This window comes from Netta rufina (assembly GCF_964035555.1).
Source record: "Netta rufina genome assembly, chromosome: 2".
NCBI classification, from domain to species: Eukaryota; Metazoa; Chordata; class Aves; order Anseriformes; family Anatidae; genus Netta; species Netta rufina.
In genome coordinates this window covers 123435861-123458484 of record NC_140124.1, presented here as the reverse complement: position 1 = coordinate 123458484, position 22624 = coordinate 123435861, and the positions used below count along the sequence as shown (strand labels likewise).

Sequence of the window (22624 nt, the reverse complement as noted above, 5' to 3'; positions counted from 1 at the left end):
TGTTATATATAGTAACACAGAGCAAATCTTATTTTACCTTTGTATAGGGAGCATTATTGACAGACAGCTTTTCTCCTAAATGTAGTTACCGATTTCTTGCTTTCCTCCAGGATATGTAGATGATGTCTGAAATTACCATATTATTATTCTAGTCGTCTTTTCTGTGAATCATATTTATGCTAACTGGATTTGATACATATCATAAAAATTCCCTGTTTATAGCTGATGGAACTGATCTGACTGGGGTGTTAATGGATCTTGCTATCTCAGCATATGAGAAATCAGAAAGTATCATTTTCTAAATGGTTGTCAAAATCGACAATCACAGTACAAAGTAGTACATTCTGAAGGTTTACAAGCTTTCTGTGTTTCAGTATAGGCAGCGAGATCAATGTCAGTTTAATGAAGGTTGCCTTGCAGTGAAATGGTATCAAGCTACTTGGAGGCTTAATGTCAAACACATAATAGCTCTTTAGGGTTGCAGTGTTTCTCAGCACTTCATAATGGGCCGTATTTCAAGTATCTATTTGTCATGGCAAGTAGGAATTGTGTACTCTGGAAAAGTTTGTCTTCTCTGGAGCAGGGCTGCATAGTTTATAAAGCTGTTGATGTTAGTCATCTGTCACTGTCAGTGGGCAGGTAACAGCAGATAACAGCTAACCCCCCAGTCTCAGTGCATGCGTGGAGTTATTTTTAAATATTAGAAGTAACTGAAATATTGCTACTTTTATTTTCATTGTTCAGTCTCTTTCCACAGTTGCTATTTTTGAATAAATAAAATTAGTTGGGATATAAAATCTTGCATACACATTTAATAGATGTATTTTAAAGACATAGTAATAATGTCAGAAACTTTACTTTACAGAATATTTACAGGATCTACAAGGTTGGATGGAAATGCTATCGGTAGGTTTTATCTTTTTTTCCCCTGTAAACTACAAAACAGCTTTGTGATGAAACTTGGAAAAATATTATATTAATATCTGTGGTCATTTAACAGTGGATTTCGTTCGCTGGCTTTGTGCTGTGTCTATGGATGAACTGCTGTCTGCTACTCACCCTCGAATGTTTAGCCTGCAAAAGATAGTAGAGATTTCTTACTACAACATGGGTCGGATAAGGCTACAGTGGTCTAGAATTTGGGAAGTTATTGGAGATCATTTTAATAAGGTATCTCTGTTAATTACACTGCTTGAAGTATTGATAAAAGTAAATTTTATTTAAAGATTTGATGGAAAAGCGTGTTCGCATCTGAATTATACCAATTTTTCTGTCCTTCTCTATAAGTAGTTTAAAAAAACAAATTGTAAAGCTGGATAGACCTGTGAGAAGGCAGAGGTGCACAGTATAATTAATGCAAAAGCAGGAGTACACATTGAAGTTATTTATCATGATCTGAGTCTAGAACTGGTTTCCTTTAATTCTTTGTTCTGTATGTGTGGATGTTTTATGAAGCTCGGGATAAGGGGTTGTTTTATGTTCAAGTCTAAATTGACTCCTTCTAAGGTAAATGCTTGATAAGCATTTTTAATCAGCGTGTTGAAGTCTTCCTAGGTGGTTTGTTTGAGAAAGCTGTAATGCTAGTATATGAAATGTAGAAAGTGGTTGGAATTGATACGGGATTATTGAATTACATTAATAGTGTGGTTTATGGAATTGGCTACTGTTTAATTTTCCAGTACTGCTCAGTTTTCTATTACCAAATGTAAAGACAGCTTGGGCTGAATCCATAAGAATTCTGATGCAAACTTACTGTGCGTTTCTACCCGGTGTTGTCAGGTTGGCTGCAATCCCAATGAAGATGTAGCTATTTTTGCAGTAGACTCATTAAGGCAGTTATCAATGAAGTTCTTAGAAAAAGGAGAACTTGCTAATTTCCGATTCCAGAAGGACTTCTTAAGACCATTTGAACATATAATGAAGAGAAACAGGTAATAACATTCAATTAATTCAATCACTTGGGACCATAAGCACCAACTTTTGCAATTAAAATCTTAAATTGCTTTTGTAAAATCAGTTGCTGGAGAATTATGCTATTTCTAATTGATTAGGTAATTTAGTTTAAACAATTACTATTTATTATCATCTTAATTCAGGTCTCCTACTATTCGAGACATGGTTGTACGGTGTATTGCACAGATGGTAAATTCCCAAGCTGCTAACATTCGTTCTGGTTGGAAGAACATTTTTTCAGTATTTCATTTGGCTGCCTCAGATCAGGATGAAAGTATAGTGGAGCTTGCATTCCAGACTACAGGACACATTGTCAGTAAGTACTGATGATGTTCAAGCATCATGAAAGCGTTTGTGACTCTGGAGGCTGAGAAGCTTTGTATTTCTGTTGGAGGCTGAGTAGCTTTGTTTTTCTGTTGGCTCTACAGCCTGCATAGTAAAGCTCACTTCATACTTTGGAAGCAATATTTTATACTTGCCAAATGATCTTCTGGGAAACTACTTATGGAAATAGTTCTGTAATAATAATTCTCTGTAACAGTTGTCTGTAATAATTCACAAATTTATCTGTCTTCCCTTACCCCTTTAAAAAAAAAATCACTGTTTATAATCTTCTATAGCAAAATCAGTCAAGCCTTAGATTATTTTCTTTGTGTACATTTTCATTTTAGTGAAGCAATTCTTTTTTTCTCCAGGAAAAAAAAAAAAAGTCATTTTACTATTATGTTGTTTGCTTATCTTTTTCCTTGTTTCTGAATTGTGCTTGTTTATGATCCTATTTAGCTGAGATAGGTGGAACTATGATTTTGTTCCATCCTGATCTAGATCCCCTCAGGCTTTAAGTGCCATAAGGGATCTCTTACTATGTCACAACTTCTGCAACTTCCTAAAACTTTTTCAGCATTGATTAAGAATGTGCCTTGAAACGTGACTATTTTAAAATGAAGGTAAGAGGACTAAATTGCTAAGGGATGACCTTTGGTTGATGAAACTCAATATTTTAGGTAGCCCTCTTAAGCTGTAAACATAGATCTAGTGTTAAGCAGTAAACCTATTGCTCTCTTCTTGTTTAACTGTAAAATTACCCTCCTTTAGATCAGGCACTACCGTGATTTATTTTAGACACTTGCTTTTAAAATCGAATGAATGCCTTCTAGCTGACTTTTTTGTTGTTATCGAGCATTCATTTTTTAGTTTTTATTAATACTCAAGCACTTGACAACACCAATCAATGAACCAGCCTCTCGTGACTTCTGTTACAGTCAGTTCATACTAGAATTAATAGATTTTTTTAAAGCATGACATTTCTTTTCTGTTCACACTTTTTCTCCCAGCAATTGTATTTGAAAAACACTTCCCAGCAACCATAGATTCTTTCCAGGATGCAGTAAAGTGCTTGTCTGAATTTGCCTGCAATGCAGCATTTCCAGATACCAGTATGGAAGCGATCCGCCTCATTCGCCACTGTGCAAAATACGTATCTGATAGACCTCAGGTATAGTCTGTATTAACTAAATTATGAGTGCTTTAATGAACAATGCATTTATAAAGACAAAATCACTTGTGCTAACCTTATTGCCTTCGCTTTTTCAGAGATTAATGAGAAATGTACTTTATTCATAAAGAACAGGAATAAAAAATGCCACTGGTTTTAAAATTATCAGCAAATTTCTTTTCTCTTATCTCCATCCTGCCATCTTCCCCAGTCCATCTGTTGGGTAACTTTGCTGAGAACTGCCAGAGATCAACATATCTCTTTCTCCTAAGAAATGTTGTTAGAATGGATAATGGCATAAGCAAAAACCATTTGATCTCCTTACAAAAAAATTACAGTAGATCCTTACTTCCAGTGCTGTCTCTACAGAGCAGAGTAAGAGTGTTAGACTGAACAGTCTTAAATGTATTAGCCAGTTTATATTTTGACTTTATTTTTCATAGTGTACTAAGCATTGCTTCAAATACACAATTTACCTTCTCAGTGTTGCTATTGTGATTGCCAGCTCACCTGAGGTATCAGGCTGTACTACTAGTACAGTAGTATCAGTACAGTACCAGTACAGTAGAGGTTGTTATTTGCAGTCCAGCTTGTTTTATTTTTGAAGAATCTCTCTCATATGGCTCTGTATAACCCTGTGTTTGCTTCTAAAGGCATTCAAGGAATACACAAGTGATGATATGAACGTAGCTCCTGAAGACAGAGTGTGGGTGAGAGGATGGTTCCCAATTCTGTTTGAGTTATCCTGTATCATCAATAGATGCAAATTAGATGTAAGAACCAGGTAACAATCAGTATTTGTAATTCAAATTTTAGAAGGCTTACTTTGCACTTTTAAAATAGAAACAACTCTCTTTGTAAATGTAACGAGCTTAAAATGACTTACGTATTTAAGTGGGAAGACCAGACTTGTTAAAAACACCTTTTAAATAGATTCTGGAATGTAGAAATTAAATCATAAGACGTTTTTATCCCCTGTTGTAGCAAACAATAAAGTTACATGGTTGTGATTGCATTATGTTAAACACATTATTATGATATGTTCTTGAAGTTAAATATTTGAGCATGTTTTTGGTGCAGTTTAGGATGAGTAACCATAAAATTTCAAAGACAAGAACTGTTTAAATTGTTAATTTGAAAAAAAGTTCAAATTTCAACAGGAAGCAGTCGATAACAGTTGACTTATTATTGAACCTGTAAATTATTTAAAACAGCTCAGCTCAACATTTACCGTTAGATGGTATGGAGGCAGTTTAAACATAGAACATAACAAAACGTAGCACTCACCTTTTAACTTTGCTAATATCTAACAAACATTATTTAGATGTGGAAGGTCAACTGTAAATGTTGAACATGCATTAAATCTTTTTTTTAAGTAAGGTGTTATATTGGATTAATATCCAAGCCCATATTTTTTAGCAGTAATATTGATCCTCTATTCTTTGCATTAGTAAATATAAATGCGTGATGTTTGATTCCATAATAGGTGCTCCTGTTACACATTTCAGTTTAGTGATGTGTAATAGTTGACCTTGCTAAGCCTCCTGTCACATTTCTGGTTTTGTTTTTGTCTATACAAATGTAAAATGTTCCATGCAATGAGTGGATTTGTATTATTAGAACCCTACAGCTAAATTCTGTTGGAATGTTTTTTGTTTTAATAGAGCTCACAATGGCAGTCTTGCCTGTTTTCCTGCCTTGTCCTTCATACTTACTTTGAAGATTTAAAAACTTTTTTATGCAGAGATTCATTATTTGGTTGATGATTGCAGAGACACTTGAAAAAGCAACGTTGTAGTTTGATTTCACATAAAACCTGCTTATTTTCCTTGAATATGTTTGTGGGTTTTTTTGCTTGTAATTTATGTTCTGTCTTCGTTCTGATGCTGAATATGTATTGCTTTTCTAGAAATATTCGTTTCTTTGCTTTTGTGGTCTTTGCAAAGACATTGTATTCCTCTTTGAGATGACCACAGTTCTCAAAAGTATTTTCTTGCTGTTTCCTGTTAAAGTATGTTTTAAACAAACTGATTTTATAGTTAGTGTATTAGTGTGACTGAAGCACACATTTGGCAGATCAAAATGTAACATTTTTTACAATATCTGAGTTTGCTCTTGCTGTTGCAGCTTTTGACATATTTGGTCTAGCACGCATCTTTTTATAAGTCTTCTTAAATGTTGCTCTCTGTTCATTTTAGGGGTTTAACAGTAATGTTTGAGATAATGAAGACATACGGCCATACTTACGAAAAGCACTGGTGGCAAGATTTATTTCGTATTGTCTTTAGGATATTTGACAACATGAAACTGCCAGAACAGCAGACTGAGGTGAGAAAAAAATTGAAGAGAATTTACATGAGATGAGTAGTTATGGTAGAAAACCTGATGGGTAATATAGTTTATCAACTAATGAAGGGCAGCCCTCAAAACTTGAAAGGTTGACCTGTGATTCTAGTTGCCTCTCATTACCATTCTGTCAGATGTATTGTCATCTCACTTTTTTTAAGCCATGTGTCAAAGTAGCAGCGGTTCACAGTACAAGAATAGTGTAAAATGCAACATACCTAGGGTTTGTAAGAAGTGCAACATGTGATGTCTTGAATCTGATACACACAACAGTTCATGGCAACAAGCTCAATGGATGAGGCTATTAATCAGGAGTGAAGTCACAATTAGAAGTGAATTCTGCTAGACCAAAACTTCTTGATGACTAGGAAAAAAAAAAAACAAAAAAAAAACATTGTACTTTCACTGCACCTTTTGACCCTGAAAATAGGTACTGTCCTGACAAGAAAGTGAAACAGAAATGGCTGAACTAGATGTAAATTATTAGTATTAGAAGTTTGATCAAAATCGTCAACTGATTAGAAGTCCGTATTGGACTACTTATAGAAGCACAAGTTTCACTTCCTAAATTTTTATTCTCTGAAAAATATATAGAATATACACAAAAAGCTTAGCTTGGTGTTAAACTATTGAGCTAGGGTGGATACTAAGTTTGATTTCAATCTGTGTCTTATACAAGGGTAAATATTTGTCAGTCTTGCAGCCTGGTCTCTGAGAATAGTTGTTTGTCTGCTTCCACTTTTTTTTAAACCTGCTAGTTAGCGAAGTGAAATTAGAGAACCCTTTAAATTTGGGGGGTTTGAGATAGAAAGGAATGGCATGTCACTATAAAGCAATTAAAATTGTATAAATATGTGTATCTGTATACCTGCAGGGAGGTGTATCCTGAAGAGGTTGCACCTTAAACCAAGTTACTACTTATTTTTTCCCTTCCTTTCTAGAAAGCTGAATGGATGACGACTACTTGCAACCATGCACTTTATGCAATATGTGATGTATTCACGCAGTATTTAGAAGTGCTTAGTGATGTTCTTTTGGATGATATATTCTCACAGCTGTACTGGTGTGTGCAGCAAGGTAGGACTGTACCAAATTATGTTAAACAATGCTGACATTTTATTACGTTGAATGCCAATAAACAAGTGAACTGTTTTTCTTTTCCAGACAATGAACAACTAGCACGGTCTGGTACAAACTGTTTGGAGAATGTTGTCATCCTAAATGGTGAAAAGTTTACCCTAGAAATCTGGGATAAAACTTGCACTTGCATGCTGGATATTTTCAAAACTACAATCCCTCATGCGTAAGAGGACTCTTAATACTTACACTTTGTAAAATAGTTTAGCTAGATGACTGTTACTGATTTCAAACTGATATCTAATAGGTGAGGTGAACAAAAAACTGTTATGAATAGAAGCAGTCTGTCTCAGAATATAATCATAAATTATGTGCTAGATACTGTTAGCTGATAGATATATTTTTTCTGTTATACATGATAAACTGTTAAAAACTAGAAACACCTTATTGGACCTGTGGTATCTCTAGCTTTATTCAATTTTAAAATGGTCGCTGTTTGGAGAAGTGTACTACCTGCTTTTTTGGTCATCATCTTTTTAATAGAAGAACACCAGTTATAGGCAGAATTTGCAATTTGTAATTACATGTCTATTTTTTTCCACAGTCACCACTGAGGTGAAACACTACTTATTTTCAAATCTGATCGTCTTAATGTTAAACTACTACATTAGTGCTTGTTCTTTGCCTGTGAGCTAGTTCATAGCATTTACTTCCAGGTATCACCTAGTTCAGGCCTGAAGAAACTGGAATCAAAAGGGAATCTTCTCCATGCCAGGCATTCCTTAATTTCAATATTATGTATCAGATAGCACTGTAAGAGAGCTTCATTCATATTTAAAACATAATTTAATCCCTATGTTACCTCACCTGCTTTTCTACATGAGTAGTTATGAATTAATTGCATCCAGGAAAGTAATACCAAATTGCTAGCTCCCTTATGTTAGAGCTTTTTTTGTGTGTGCATTTTGATAACTGCCAAAGGTAAAATTGGAAACCAAATCTCTAGGTGTAGAAGTCTGATTAAATTAGCCCTAGCTTACTATAACCTGTACTTGAAAAGCAGAATGTTTTCTAGCAGAGCACCAGCTTTTTTTCCCACATAAGATCAAAACTTACACTACGGAGTATTCTTATAGTTGAATACTAGGAACCCTTTTAGAGCAGCATTCGGGATATCTTAAGCTTTAGACACATTTAAAATGTTCTTGTTCCCTTTAGCTATATGATGTGTTTTGGAAAATGTGCATTATTCCCTTTGATATTTATGGCATTTCTGCTTTTCAGGCGAGTTATTTTTCCTAGGAGGGTATCTGACTCCTTTGATAAATTTCTGTTATTTATTTTCCATCTTTTTAAATCTTTCTAGGCCTTCTTTAACTTCATTATTTCACGTTATATTTCTGGGAGATTTAACTTTTGCAGGGTAAAGTAAATCATACTTGGATTTTCTCTGCATAGTATTCCCCTGAGCATATGTAATCAGTCTCATTTCCCATGGTGAAGGTATGCTTGCTCTTTTCCAAACACTTGTTGGGTGACAGAAAACTACTCAAAACAGTCTCTTGCCTTTACCATGTTTTATTAAAGCTGAAGCTTTGATGAAGCAGAAGCTTTCATGTGGGCAAGAAAAAATACGATAATAATATGTAGGTATCTTATTCTTATTTTTAATGGAGACTTTTGTACTTTTTGTTTGTTTGTTTGTTTGTTTTTTTCCTGAGCCCTAGGAGAATACTTCTTTCTCCTTCTGTACAGCTCCTTTTCTCTTTCTCTTTATGGGATTTGGTTCTTTTCCTGTTAATCCTGCTTTGGCTTGCATTTCAAATTTGTATTTTTTTAGTCCCTGTATAAGCCATCTTTTTTTGCAGTAGAGCTTTTCCTGCCCTCCATCCCTTAATTTTTCTTCTTAATAACAAAGTTTTAGTACCCAGCTTGTTGTGGAGCTTGTCTCAGGGAAAAAGGCAGATACTCCTTTTACCTACTGTGTCTGGAAGTGACACAATAGTTACATTGAAATAAAGGCAGAGATAAGTTGCACAGAGGTATATATGACAGCTTTATGAGTGAGTGCTTTGTTGATAATAGTCTTGTAATAGTAAGATGCTATGAATCCTTGGAGTGCGAAGTATCTTCTGGGACAGTTTTTTTATTAATCTCATCAGGTACGATTGCATTTATTCTGCTAGCATTCATATAAAACATCTTCCACATATTTGTGTAACATGCTTCTCTGATTTAAGGGTTGTTTTATTGGCTGTAGGAGTTCTTAGTTGCAGTAGTAGATTCTGCCGGGTTTTGGCAAGTTACGTTTTTGCAAAGAGAAAGATGGTAGTGTGATAATACTATTTCCTTGTTTGAAAATGTGTTAATTTACTCAACTACCACATTCAGCAAGGATTACTTAAGAGAAAAGCCCAGCAGTACGCCTGCCAAGCTTACACAAACTCACTGAGGTGTTAATAGCTGCGGATACTGTCAGAGAATCAGAGAATAGTTGAGGTTGGAAGGGACCTCTGGAGGTCATCTGGTCCAACCCATTGATCAAGGTGGGCCAGCCACCCAGAGCAGGTTGCCCCAGGACCATGTCGAGGCAGCTTTTGAGTATCTCCAAGGAGGGAGACTCCACAACCTCTCTGGGCAACCTGTGCCAGTGCTCAGTAATCCACACAGTGAAGCGCTTCCTGGTGTTCAGAAGAAACCTCCTGTGTTCCTCTTTGTGCCTGTCACGTCTTCTCCTGTCAGGGGCCACCACTGAACAGAGCCTGGGTCCATCCTCATGGCACCCTCCCTCAGCTTCTCCAGGCCGAGCAGTCCCAGTGTCAGCCTCTCCTCCCGGGAGAGGTGCCCCAGTCCCTTCACGTCTTTGAGGCCCTCTGCTGGCCTCTCTCCAGTAGCTCCACGTCTCTCTGTACTGGGGAGCCCAGACCTGGACACAGTTTGCCAGGTGTGGCCTCCCCAGTGCTGAGCAGAGGGGAGGAACCACCTCCCTTGACCTGCTGACAGGACTTGGCCTGACACAGCCCAGACTACCTGTGTGGCACGGACCCACCACCACCTGGTGTTCAGCTTGGTGCCACCAGGACCCCCAGGGTCTTCTCTTTGCAGCCGTGTGGCTGGGGCCATTCCTCCCCAGGTGCAGGACTTTGCACTTCTCCTTGTGTTCCTTCATGAGGCTCTCGTTGGCCCATTTGTCCCAGCTGGTGGGGTTCCTCTGGATGGCAGCACGTCCTCTGGCATATCCACCGCTACCCCAGTTTGTGTCATCAGCAGCCTTGCTGAGGGCATGCTCTGCCCCCTCATGCAGAGCACTGATGAGGGTGTTGAACAGGAGCAGACCTGATCCATCCCCCTGGGGTATGCTGCTGGGGGTATACTGCCTGCAAGCAGGCTTTGTGCTGCTTATGGCCACCCGGTGGGCCTTGCTGTTCAGCCAGGTTTCAGTGCACCTCACTGTCTGCTCATCCAGCCCAAACTTCAACAGCTGATTTTAACAGTTTCTTGTTTTACTTCAGTTCTGTTCATAACTTCTTCTTTTTTAATGAAATATTTTGAAGCTTCATGAGAGAAAGTCTTGGCTTGCTGGCACTAAGAAAGCCAGGGTGAATGCCCTCTTGTTCTGGGAAGGTGGTTCCCTGCACAAACTGTGATGATCTCACTCAATATTTCAATACATGCCTTGGGCAGGTGGAAGTTTAAATCAAATATAATTTATTTGGGGCTATAAAGTCTTAACCTCTGATCCAGAATAATCTGCAAGTTGTGTCCTGGTAGCTTTCAAGAATCAGCTCAGTTTTTTGCTCTACATTTGCTCTACTCTATTTGTGGACTTGCTACATGCCTCTAGATTTTTAGCTTTTCATTTTCTCATGTTCATCTTATTTTAGTTCTATGGAGATCAGTGACGTGTTAGGATAAGTTAGGATCCTTTATATAGTGGGAAAGATCTCATGAAATGCAGGCACAAATGTCCATGAAGCATTGCTTCACACAGATAGAGGCCTTATTTCATAAATGCCTGCTAAATAGTGTGAGATCTTAACAATGACAAATAACTTTACTTTTTAGCAATAAATATATTGTAACAAGCAAGGATGTGACCACTTAGGTTATTTAATCTGATTTTGTTCAATTCTTGGCAGACACGGACAGCCTCAATAAATTACAATTAATACAAAAATTTTTAGTGCTTAAGGCAATGAGCCTCAAGACAGCAACAGGCTATAGGAAAAGAGCAGGAAAGATCAGAAATACTGTCAGTGTCCTGGTCCCTCCAAAGACCAATGAACTTGACCAATGAAGTGGACATGTTGAATTTTAAGAAATGTTTGCTTTTAAGTGGAAATCAAACCACAATGCTGGAATATATCCCAAATAAAGAATGGCAGTGTCTCTACAACATGCTGATTTGGCCTGGGGTAGGTTTATTCCTGATTCCAGTGCAAGCTTATGGCAGTATGAGGGAACAAGGCCCGCTAATGAGACTAGAGTTGATGGTATTCTGCCTAGAGCCAAATCTCTAGTATTTCGATGAAAAATTAATCCACCTCCACAGAATTCAGCTGTCTATCAAAGGCAACTGGCAGAAATGTTTACTTCCAAAACCACAATATTTACATTTTTCAGTACCTGTGAGAGACCAAAAAATATATATTTTACTGCTAAAAAATAGTAATTATTTTTTTAATTTATAGAAGTATCTATATTCACCTCTAACTTTGGCTTGCTTCCTTTAAAAAACAAACAAACCACCCTGTTAAGTAGCCTGTTATAGTGTCAGTGCTGATTATTATTTTACACTTACTAGTTTTTATTTATTTATTACTGTTTTTCTGTTTTCAAGGCTTCTGACTTGGAAACCAGTCAGTGGGGATTTTGGCCCTGTATCTCCTTCTGATGCAAAAGAAAAACTGGTAAGTTGCTTAATAAATACTTTAAAAGCTTGCAAGAGTTCAGTACCAATGTGTTGTGATATAGAGTAAGTGGAAAGCATACTTAGTTGAAACCCACCTTTTAGTTTTGATTTAGTTGGAGACGTTTTTCCAGTTAAAGCTCTGCTTAATTATTAAAATAGGCAAGGAATTGAGAAGGAAAAGGCTGTGTTGGTTTGCAGTGTCCAAAGTAGACTTCTGAGTGTTGACTATAGTTTATTACCTGCATATGTTTTGGGTAATGTCCTGTGTCTGGCAGGTCTTCATCATAGGTAGTACTGCAATACCATAAGGTTTGGGTTGTTTTCTGGTTTAGGGGCTGTTTTCTGATTTGTTTTGTTAAATATTCTATTTGATATATTAGCATGATGAGAAAATGCTGCCAGAATCAGACGGACTTTTTCCCCCAGAATTTTCTATTGTAGTAAAAACTCAAACATCAGTGTTTAAAACAGAAAATACATAGATCCATCAAAAGACATAGAACCATCAGATTTCTTAGCACTTATTGAATAAACTGATAGAAAGTTTAGATTTGTCTGTAAGTGATAGTCCTGTACCTGCATCAGCTACCACTGATGACAAATAACGTAGCTTTTGGATATTCCCACGAATAGTTGCCTAATGTTCCTGTACATCCTCACATGTCTCTGTGATGCATGTCTCTCTCAGGCAAGCCACTTACTTTCTTTCCCCAGCATACAAAAAATGGTAGTGGAGATGATGTCTGTGAAGCTCCTTGAGACTTATGGGTGAAAGTTCTGTATAGATTAATAAAACATTTGAGGATAGGGTCCTGAAACAGTTCTACTAGGAGAGACTAACTCTCTCCATTATAATTTAACTGCAACAGGATGTAAATGTTTAATACTCATTGTACAAGTATCTTACATCAGCGTAACTTGTTACATCTTCACTTGCTCATATGTAGTGGTTTAATGTATAAAACATTTGATCTAAATGTTGACTAAGTTTTTGATCCATTTATATCAAATATAATAGCACACAAACATGGCAAACATTAAGTGTCTTAATCTTGAATAAATTGAAATATCCTTTCTCTTTCAAATAGTTTAGCGTTATTGTTTTCAAAGCATCCTTTGTCATCAGTGTAAAAAGACACTTTACAGCTTTACTTCAAAAGTAACAGAAGTTGTAGAATAGTGTTAATGGAGGTTATTTTGGATGCTTTCTTTTGGTAAAAGAATTTTTGAAGGCTGTAGGTGTTTTCATCTTGTTTTTCTTCCAATTAGTACAATACCTAGTAATATTTGAGCCTATGTATAGACGTAATATCCATTAAAAGTATATTTATGCTTAATGACCAAGGTTTTAATCTTTATTTATTGGTATTAGAAGATACATCCTTATAGGAACAGTATGCCTAGATTTAAGTCTTGCTAACAATGCAACTCCAGCAGCATTTATGGAAGAAATGCCTTTAGAAATACTGGGTTATTGAAAGGGACAGTAGTTGCTATATGTAACTACTTTGTAGCTAATATAACATGTTTTATTATTAATTACAATAATTATATTTCCCTGTTCCAATGAATGCTTTCCAAAATGAAAACAATGGATGTTATAGTTGATACTAGTACTTTCTGTTGAGAGAAAAACGTTTATAAAAATGATTAGCTCACAAGAGTTAATTTGTTCTCACTGTGTAAGTAACTGTTTGGGCGTTTCTTTTTAGGATACTATCTCTCAGAAGTCTGTAGATATTCATGATTCTATTCAGCCAAGATCTTCTGATGGACGTCCACTTCAGCCCAGTGCAGTGTCCACAGCAGGGGAAGAAATGAGTAAAGCCAGGCCAGCAGCAAGTGCGTATTTCTTAGTGGTTTGGTATTTTGTATCTGTTGAGTACTATTTACCAATATCTGTATCTTCAGTTGTAGCCCCAACTGTAATTTAAGAAACAAGGCATGGAGAAAATTATATCGATTACATTTTTGACTCTGTGTAGAATGATAGAATTCCTTACCATTGGTAAGAATTTCTTACCATTGCAGTGATACTAACAATAAGGTCACTGATTTTGGTGATTTTTGTGTAATATTTGTCCAGTATATGGCAAGTGACTTCAAAGTACTGAAATAATTTTTTAAAACCTGCCAGTTGATAACATGGTGATCAGCCCTGTTTTCAAAAAAGTAATGTGGATGGGTGGATTCTAGACCTGTTTTTTGAACATCCTTGAAGTTGAGCTATTTTAGGGGTAAAGTTAAGAATGGCTTTAACAAAAGAAAAAATACAGAAGTGTTTTAAGATAAGAAGCAATTTATCTTTTTTATTTATTTTTTTAAGAATTTCCAGAACAGAAGCTATTTGCTGCTCTTTTGATCAAGTGTGTTGTACAGCTGGAACTCATTCAGACTATCGACAATATTGTGTTCTTCCCAGCAACTAGCAAAAAAGAGGATGCAGAGAATCTAGCAGCAGCACAAGTAAGTAGAATTTACTGGTGTCTAACAGCTTTTCTGTAGTGGGTAAGTTTTCATAAACTCCTGTAACATCTTCGAATTTACAGTTTTAGAAGTGCTAGAGAACTTTCAGCAAACTGTTGAGATCTTTTACAACTTGTGTTATATTGGATTTGCTATGCTGATACAGCATGCTGTGGAGGTTTAAACATTTATTGTTCATAGATTTCAGTAACTGGTCTGTGGATACAACTTAGTACAGTTTTAAGTTTAAATACAGGTACAGATGAAAACAGGGTGGGATGAATTTATCAAAGAGCTTGATGAAGACATTTTTTAATTGTGACTTGAAATCTCTCTTTTGTTTTTAATAGAGAGATGCAGTAGACTTTGATGTCCATGTGGATACACAAGATCAAGGGATGTATCGTTTCCTAACATCACAGCAGCTTTTCAAACTTCTCGATTGTCTGCTGGAATCTCACAGATTTGCTAAAGCATTTAATTCAAACAACGAACAAAGAACTGCTCTCTGGAAAGCAGGTGAGTCAGTCTCTTTGGAGAAATATTTTTGCAAGAACATTTTACTGTGCTTTGAATTCACCCCAAAAATAGGTCAAAAATTGCTGTGATGCTGAAATGTAATATTCAAAATGAGGCTGTAAATTTATGACCTTAGAAATCCTTAAGGAGAGGAGACCTCATCTGTACAGGTGCAAATACCTTTTTAATTTCTTAAAATTTAAGGTTTCGCTGCATTACTTTTCAGTGTATACAACTGCTGAACTGATCGCTCACTGTAGCTGTGAGTCCCGTGTTTGCAAGCTGCAGGTACAAAACCCCCCAACCATTTCAGGAGGGTTGTTGTACTTACAAGTGTAAGCTTGAAATATATGGTGTTTTCCAAAATAGATCTAAAATAGAATCTCTGTAGCCTGTGGTTTATTCCTTGCACCAAAGTTAGCTGTATTAATATAGAAATATATGAAATGTATAAATACATAATAATAATATATAAAACATTGAGGTGGTTCTTCTAACTATATGCAGACCATACTCAGGAGAGGTAGGGGACAGTTAGGAAACATGGAAGATGAAAATAAAAAATCTAAATGGATTCTTTTTAATTTCTGTAGGTTTCAAAGGCAAATCAAAGCCTAATCTTCTGAAACAGGAGACGAGTAGTCTTGCCTGTGGGCTGCGCATTCTGTTCCGTATGTACATGGATGAAAGCCGTACCAGCGCATGGGAAGAAGTCCAGCAAAGACTACTAAAGTAAGGGCCACATAGCTGAACCTGTTTGTATTATCTCTGGTTTATAAAAGAATGTGTTTTTTGTTGTTGTTTGTTTTTTTAACTCTTGTTTGCAGTAAACTTGCTAGAGCTAACACTATATGGTGGTGGTCGCAGCTAATATTAAGAGCTTTTATGTTGTATGGAGGGTGCCTGCAGCTACTAATGTTGTCTCTGCTTTTTGTCCTTTTTGTATCTTACACCTTTTGCGTGAGAGAAAAAGGTTTTATCACAGTCTTTTTTTTTTTTTTATAGCGTGTGGGTACTTGAGAGATTGTTGTAAAAGGTTGCTGTTCTTTAAAAAGAAAAAAAAACAACATCACTTAAACCTTGCTGTCTGATTTTTTTCCTTTTAGTAAACCTCGGCAATTTTAGGGAACTGATGCTGTTTGTTTTCATCTGTAGAACTGAACACTGGCCTTCAGGAGCCTGTGGGCACACAAGCTTTTGGCTTGTTGATTTTTCATGAGTTTGAATACTAAGGTTCATCTGAATGTTTTTAGTTTACAAAGTCCTTCAAGCAATTGTTGGGATAACAGAGGGCTTGAAACCATGGTGGTAACACAATGGAAGTATTTTAAGGTTTATAGACCAAGGAGCAAAGCTGAAAAACTACCTAATTACATCAGCATGAGCTTAATTTTTAAAGTCTACATATCATTTTGTCACATGCATTTAAATACTCCTCATTAAGTGTACTGCAAACAGTGAGGTCCTAAGACTTTGGTTTTCAGTTGAGCAAAATCACCATATTTTATCAATAGTCAGGCTTGCAGTACTTTTCATAAAATGATGCTGCTGCACACCAGTGCTCTAGACTGGTGTAGTTAAAATGCCAAAGCTCTCTTTGGAGTAGAGCTCAAAATAAAATGTTACTTACTAGTTTTTTGTCTTTTCTCTCCAGTGTCTGCAGTGAGGCTCTGAGTTACTTTCTCACTCTTACATCAGAAAGTCATCGGGAAGCCTGGACTAATCTGCTACTGCTATTTTTGACTAAAGTCCTGAAGATAAGTGATGAAAGGGTAAGTAACTTTGGAATTCAGGTAATAAGTAGCTCAAGACTGGTTCATCACACACAGTCACATACTTGTAAAGTTCCTGCTGCTCTATAGGCAGTGTTTGTTGTGGGAATCTACATCTGCATTGCAACAGCACTTGATGGTTACCAGTGAGGGGGGCAACTACAACAAAAAAAACTTAACTGATAAGGAAAAAATTCCTCCTTTGCAGAACGAGGATTTGTAGGGATCTGTGTGTAGCTAGTGCGATCTGTCAAAATGCTTCACAGCCGTCTTATTCTAGCACTGCCAGCTTCAGTTATAACCATGTTCCTGCTTGTCATTGTGGCTTTCTCACCTCGACTTGGGAGGGTATTTAAAATTCTTCACTTTGAACGGGGCTTCTGAGGTGTATTGATGCATCAGAATAACTTCTTCTGTCTGTTTTCTCCTCAGTTCAAGGCTCATGCATCGTTCTACTATCCCCTGTTGTGTGAAATTATGCAGTTTGATCTTATTCCTGAACTTCGAGCTGTTCTGCGAAGGTTTTTTCTGCGGATTGGTGTGGTTTTTCAGATATCCCAACCCCCAGAACAAGAGTCTGCAATAAGCAAGCAGTAGCAGAGAGTGACTGGGTATTGCTCTGTTTAGAAGTTTGTACTCCTCAGCTAAATAAAAGGACCAGGTAGCTGAGCCGTTCTGTCTGGGTATCCATAACAATGGTTTCTTTGTCTGGCAGTGTGTATCCGAGGATTAATGGTACAGATGCTTACAACTGTAATTAAGGCTTGCAACACTCCAGTCCCTTTATTTCCTGATGGATTATCTCTATCGGTTTCTCTTACCTGGCTCATGCTGAGCGTAGAGCCGGTTTTTAGCACAGTCCTCTCGTCAGCACGGGCTGCAATATCCTTTACTGTCCTAGACAGCAGTATAGCAACAGATGTTTATGGAGGGTGTGAAAGGAAAATGTACCCAAAGAACTATATATGTAAAGGTTTGAGCTTCTGCAAGAAGTACAACTCAGGAGAGCTGTATTTTGAAGGATAAAATGTTTATAGTGAAAAGAAAATGGAGATTATTGTTCATGGTAAAAGATATTTAGCAACTATGTCTGATATTCTTATTCTAAGATTTTTGCACACTCAGGCTGTCTGAGACATTGGTAATCATCCTTCTGTGAAAAATGTACAGAGATGCAGGTCTGTAATATAAACTCTCTAACACTATACAGTTCTTCCTGAATTGTTTTATTTCTGTATTATTGATTTGCTGAAAACCCATAACACTTTATTGTTTACCAAATGCACTAGAAGTTTGGGTTTCTTTTTTGGGGTTGTGATTTTCTTTGTTTTTGTTTTTGTTTCATTGTAGCCCAGCAGTTAGTGTTGCTGACTTTTGTCAAGAACAGAGGTAGAAATATCACGACTGACATAACTACCTGTAATATACTTGTTTTAGGGCTTTTCAATATAATGAGCCATTGAAATGATGATCCTTCAAGGACTGGAACTTGAATCACTGCAAACAAGTCTAGGTTGTGTCTGCTGTCACATGTTTTTTGTTTGATGTAGATTTCACTCTTATGTACAGAATTTAATGTTGAATATATTCAAGTAACAAATCTGGCATGGTTTGGGGATGGTTAAATTTATTGGCAATGTATTCATACTGTGAATTGTGCTCTGATGGTTAAAAGACAAGATTGTCAAGCATTCTGTATTACAATGGATGTAGAAATTTTTTTCAGATGGACAAAATGTATATGGTACAGATATGTAAAGTTTTCTATGTAAAAAAAAATTCTGTACAACTTTCTGTACAATATTTGGTTCTCATCTGGCATATTCTAATCAGGTTATAGGTCAATAAAGTTTTTGAACTCTTTCATCAGTGCAATCAAAACCAGGCTAACCCACAGCACTTGTTTTATAGCTTCCTGTGCTTTTCATGCTTCCCAGGACGAAACCCCAGCCATTGGGGGTGTTTTGGTTTGTAAGTAAGAGTGGAATTGGGTTGTTCTTCAGCAAGTTCTTATATGGAGACTGAGAAGGTAGATGAGGGAGCCTGACCTCAGCGTGGGATGAACCTGTCTCTCCCTGCTGAACTGAGAGAGGAGGGAAATGTAGCACGTTGCAGCAGGCTCTGAAAGCAAGCGTAAGCAGCTCAGTGGAATAGCTCTGGAGGAGCCAGTGAAGGGAATTAAAAGGTATGACCTGTGAGTAGTTCTTCCCTCATAATGTTAATTGGGGTGGAGCAAAAGCAAATTGAATTTCTTGGTCTTGGAGAACTGAGGTGAGTTTAATTAATTTTAATTGAACAGTCTGTCCTAGTGGGCTGTTTTTTTAATTATTTTCCAATTTGTTGTGTAATGTTTCAATTTCAAACCACCTTACTGGGCCAGACCTGAGGTCTTGCTCACCTGTTTGCCAGTGACCACTGATAATTCTTAGAGCAAGCCCAAAGTGTCCCATCCCTAATCATGTCCTCCTGTCCCTCATGCCTGTACCAAACTGTCCTTGGTACCGTTTTTGATGTGTTCTTAATACTGGTAGCCAGGGCACTGTTAACAGCCCTTCATGTGTCTTAGCCATGTTATCTGCCTAGTTCCTGTTTAAATCTGTGGTCAAGATTCAGCATGCAGTGTCACTGAGTACAATAGCTACTGGAGTTTGGTGAGGGTTTTATTGATTTAATCCATACTGCTTTATTGTTCTCTTGTGCAGCTCCTGTTTTAGTAATGATTTTTAAGTAGATGGCCTTTTCATGCCCTATCTTATTTTATTGCTTGAGTGGAAAATGTCTAATACCATTTTAGCCTTCTCTTCGCTGAAAGCAGAGCCCCTGTATTATTACTCTTCTGCCTACCTCTCTAGTTCTTGAAGTACCAAAACTGTATGAGCTACTCTGGCTCTCAAGTTCAACGTGCAGCTCTCTACAAGCTCACAGCCACAGTCATTATCAGCAAAGGGGACTGGGTGTCAGGAATACTGTTTTATTCATGCTGAACTGGAGGGAAGGTCAGGGGGTTGTAGCTGCATTTATTTTGCAGAGTAGACTTCCCTACTTTTTTCTTTCTCAAATCCTGACAAGCAAGAGTAACTGAACTTTTGACACACAGAAAAAGGTGAAGGAAAGATGGGGAGGATCCTTTCTGAAGGACCAAGAGGTTATACAGTGACTGATTCGCACCAACTTGCAGTGCACCTGAAGAGTTAGCAGGTATCAAAACTCAGGGGAAGGCTGGCACGTGATGTATTTTGACCTACGAGACATGTAAGGTGGGCTTCAGCGTGAGGGACTCTGATTATTGTAAAAAGTTTTCTTTTTGCTTAAACTTATTTTGGGATTCCTACCTTTCTGGGAAATTCAGAATCAGGCAGCCCTGATGTACAGAATTCATATGCTGGCCTGGGTATCCTGTTATGCTAGTAAGATGTGTTTCTAGCCACTGCTGTCCTACCCAAACTGATGGATGTGACAAGCGTTTGGGCTGATGAGTAACACTGATGCACTTCTTGCTGGGAAGAAACATGCTAAATGCACAAAGAAGCTTGGCACCACAACCTTAAGCAAGCATCTGTTACCTGCCTTCATCACAGAACTGCCTTGGCCTTTCTAGTCTGTTCATTAGTAACAGCAAGCTGAAGCAAGTGATAAATGAAAATTAAAGTTGTCTTTCACAGTCTTTAGTAACAAAATAATTTATTAACTCTTAAATCGGAAACATAAATTAAATATATGCAACACTATCTGCAGTTCCAGCACATAACAAGTTAGAAACATACGATACAATGCTAATAGACTTTTTTTTCCATAAAACTGTTTGCTGACCTTTTGAGCAGGGCAGGCACTCATCACTATGAAAGGAGCAAGTGCCCTCCTCGCAAGTTATTTACTCTTTTGGTAAAAGCTTAACCTCTACCCCTGCTGCTGGGCTCCTCTTTCCAAACAGTTTTTGAGTTAGGCTATAAACAAAGCTAAAAAATAACTCTGATTTAATATCAAATTCACACACACACACACACAGTTTTTTTCTGGTAAATCATCTGAGGCTGAAACTAACTCGAATAAAAAGTGCAAAAACCACTGGACTATGACTCCAATTCCACTGTGATGTAATGCGTAAACATCCCTGCTCTGAGAGTCTCCATTATGCTGCAGCGTCTCTTTCTTCATTATTGCTATCATTTAAATTACACACAGAGAGCTCCCCGCTATTTACATGAAGTAGAACTACCCCTATGAGAGACCATAAAAGTGCAGTAGTGACGGGCCGGGACAGTCCATTCCCCGTGGAAAGGCACAGCTGGTGTTGAGGCGGGTTTGGGTCAGCCATGCGCGGTTGAGAGGCCTTGCCAGCTGAGCAGCAGCGTGTTCTCGGGGGAAAGCTTTGCTGGGCTCGGCTGCTCGGCCATGAACCTTCGGAGCGTTTCCGAAGTGCCCGGGCGCAGCCAGGGCTCTGTTGCAATGGAGTCACCAGAAGCGGGCCGCTGGCCGTCCTTGGATGGAGAGCGCTTCAACAGGTCGTCCGTGTCCCCTAAGGAAATGTTGTCACCTGGGGAAAGAGGGCAGCAAACATGTTGAAGGAGAAAAAGCTTAACGCAGCTTGTCACAACATCACTGCCACACTGAACATGGTCATCTGGAATAAAGGCACAAGGCATAATGCCTTCAGGTGGCGTTTGTTTCTACTTAACACACATTTCAGATGTTCTGGGGAACGGGCCCAGCATAGTCGGTAAATCCTGCAGGCCTTCCATGGCTAATGCCAACCGTTCCTCCCCACATCAGATTGACACGGGGCAGGTACAGGCAACCGGCATGCACCTGGCAGACTTCTTGCTTTCCTAAAGCCTCCTCTTGCAGAGAGGACTCAGATCTGCTACTGCATATATGCCTATATAAATATAAAGCCATTAAATTACAGCGTTACAGCCACTCCTGTAGAGACAGCCTCTTTAAGCCCAAGAAAGAGAAGTATTTTAACACTGGTAAACAGCATAAATGCAAATGAATGTACACATCACATTGCAGCACAGCTAATAATACTAAGGCACAGACATTCTGAAAAGCATCCTAAGATAAAGTAATTATTTAAATTTTCCAGAAGCTGGAAGTAAGAACAATTATAAAGAAGAGATGATAGAGAACAAGGGCAGAGAAGCAAAAGGAGTTCACAGGGCAAAAATGTTTGGATGGACTAAAAGTAGTGAAGGGTTTGGGTAATACATTTGTTTAGAATACAGAAGCAATGAATATGAATGGTGGTTTGGGTTGTGTTTGTTATTTTTTTAAGAACTGAAAAATCACAGTAAAATGGCTATAATAAACAAAAAAAAATGAGCTGGTTGTAAGAGTACCCATAGAAACAGAATCAGAAAAAAAACCTGCCATCATCTACACTCTCATTAAGTTTAGAAAAAGGACACTGATACTGTAATTACCTAGACAGCATAGCAACTGCCCTACTGAATAAAAAAAAAAAAAAAAGAAGAAAAAAAAAAGATTTCAGTCTCATATGAAAGAATTCATTAGCACAAATTGCATCAGCTAAATTAAAGGCTGGGCATCTTGTCAACATCAGTCAGAAGTTTGATTTCTTTCCAGTAGCATTTCAGTTATGCAGCTGGATACCCACATCCTCCTGGTAGCAGGGACACACTGCCACGTGAGGTACAATATACACAGGACAGGTAGAAGTCCTGTCTGTACCACAGTCCTGTCCAGGCTGATCAGACAGGAGTTGCTCTTCTAAGTTTACTCTAAAATACTCTTGAAATTTTCTGGGCAACCTCTTGCAACAGGTACAGCACTCTGTAACTAATTCCTGTTTGAAGCAGATGCTCCCTGTTAACTACAGGCCATATATTAATGTTTGTTCCTCTAGCTAATGTAATTACTTAATATTAGCATTTCCTACATCAGCTTTAATGCACAGAGCATACCTAGGTGAGCAGACTTCTGCTGGAGTTCAGTCAGTCTGCGCAATCGTTCCTCATTTTTGCCCTTCATCTGATCGACATCAAGGCTGAAGTTGGAGTGCAAAGAGAAGTCGTCAGGCTGCAGCAACGGGGTCTGGTCTCGTGGAACATCTTCCTGCCGAAA

General features: G+C 37.7%; 2 protein-coding genes across 2 annotated transcripts in view; one reads left to right on the top strand and one right to left on the bottom strand.

Annotated features, from left to right (window-relative positions):
* The window catches only part of ARFGEF1 (ARF guanine nucleotide exchange factor 1), a 91079-nt gene extending 72676 nt beyond the window's left edge, over window positions 1–18403 (top strand). The window contains exons 24-39 of the mRNA XM_084281245.1: window positions 866–906; window positions 1001–1170; window positions 1780–1931; window positions 2097–2269; window positions 3288–3448; window positions 4102–4232; window positions 5647–5776; window positions 6736–6871; window positions 6959–7097; window positions 11712–11781; window positions 13496–13625; window positions 14110–14249; window positions 14600–14768; window positions 15362–15500; window positions 16423–16540; window positions 16973–18403. Of these exons, the coding sequence (XP_084137371.1) occupies window positions 866–906; window positions 1001–1170; window positions 1780–1931; window positions 2097–2269; window positions 3288–3448; window positions 4102–4232; window positions 5647–5776; window positions 6736–6871; window positions 6959–7097; window positions 11712–11781; window positions 13496–13625; window positions 14110–14249; window positions 14600–14768; window positions 15362–15500; window positions 16423–16540; window positions 16973–17137 (2164 nt within the window). The 3' untranslated portion in view covers window positions 17138–18403. The remainder of the gene's footprint in view (window positions 1–865; window positions 907–1000; window positions 1171–1779; window positions 1932–2096; window positions 2270–3287; window positions 3449–4101; window positions 4233–5646; window positions 5777–6735; window positions 6872–6958; window positions 7098–11711; window positions 11782–13495; window positions 13626–14109; window positions 14250–14599; window positions 14769–15361; window positions 15501–16422; window positions 16541–16972) is intronic.
* A 1833-nt stretch (window positions 18404–20236) lies between these two features.
* CSPP1 (centrosome and spindle pole associated protein 1) overlaps window positions 20237–22624 on the bottom strand; it is a 58156-nt gene continuing 55768 nt past the window's right edge. The window contains exons 31-32 of the mRNA XM_084282205.1: window positions 22465–22615; window positions 20237–21074 (exon numbers count right to left, since the gene is read on the bottom strand). Of these exons, the coding sequence (XP_084138331.1) occupies window positions 20848–21074; window positions 22465–22615 (378 nt within the window). The 3' untranslated portion in view covers window positions 20237–20847. The remainder of the gene's footprint in view (window positions 21075–22464; window positions 22616–22624) is intronic.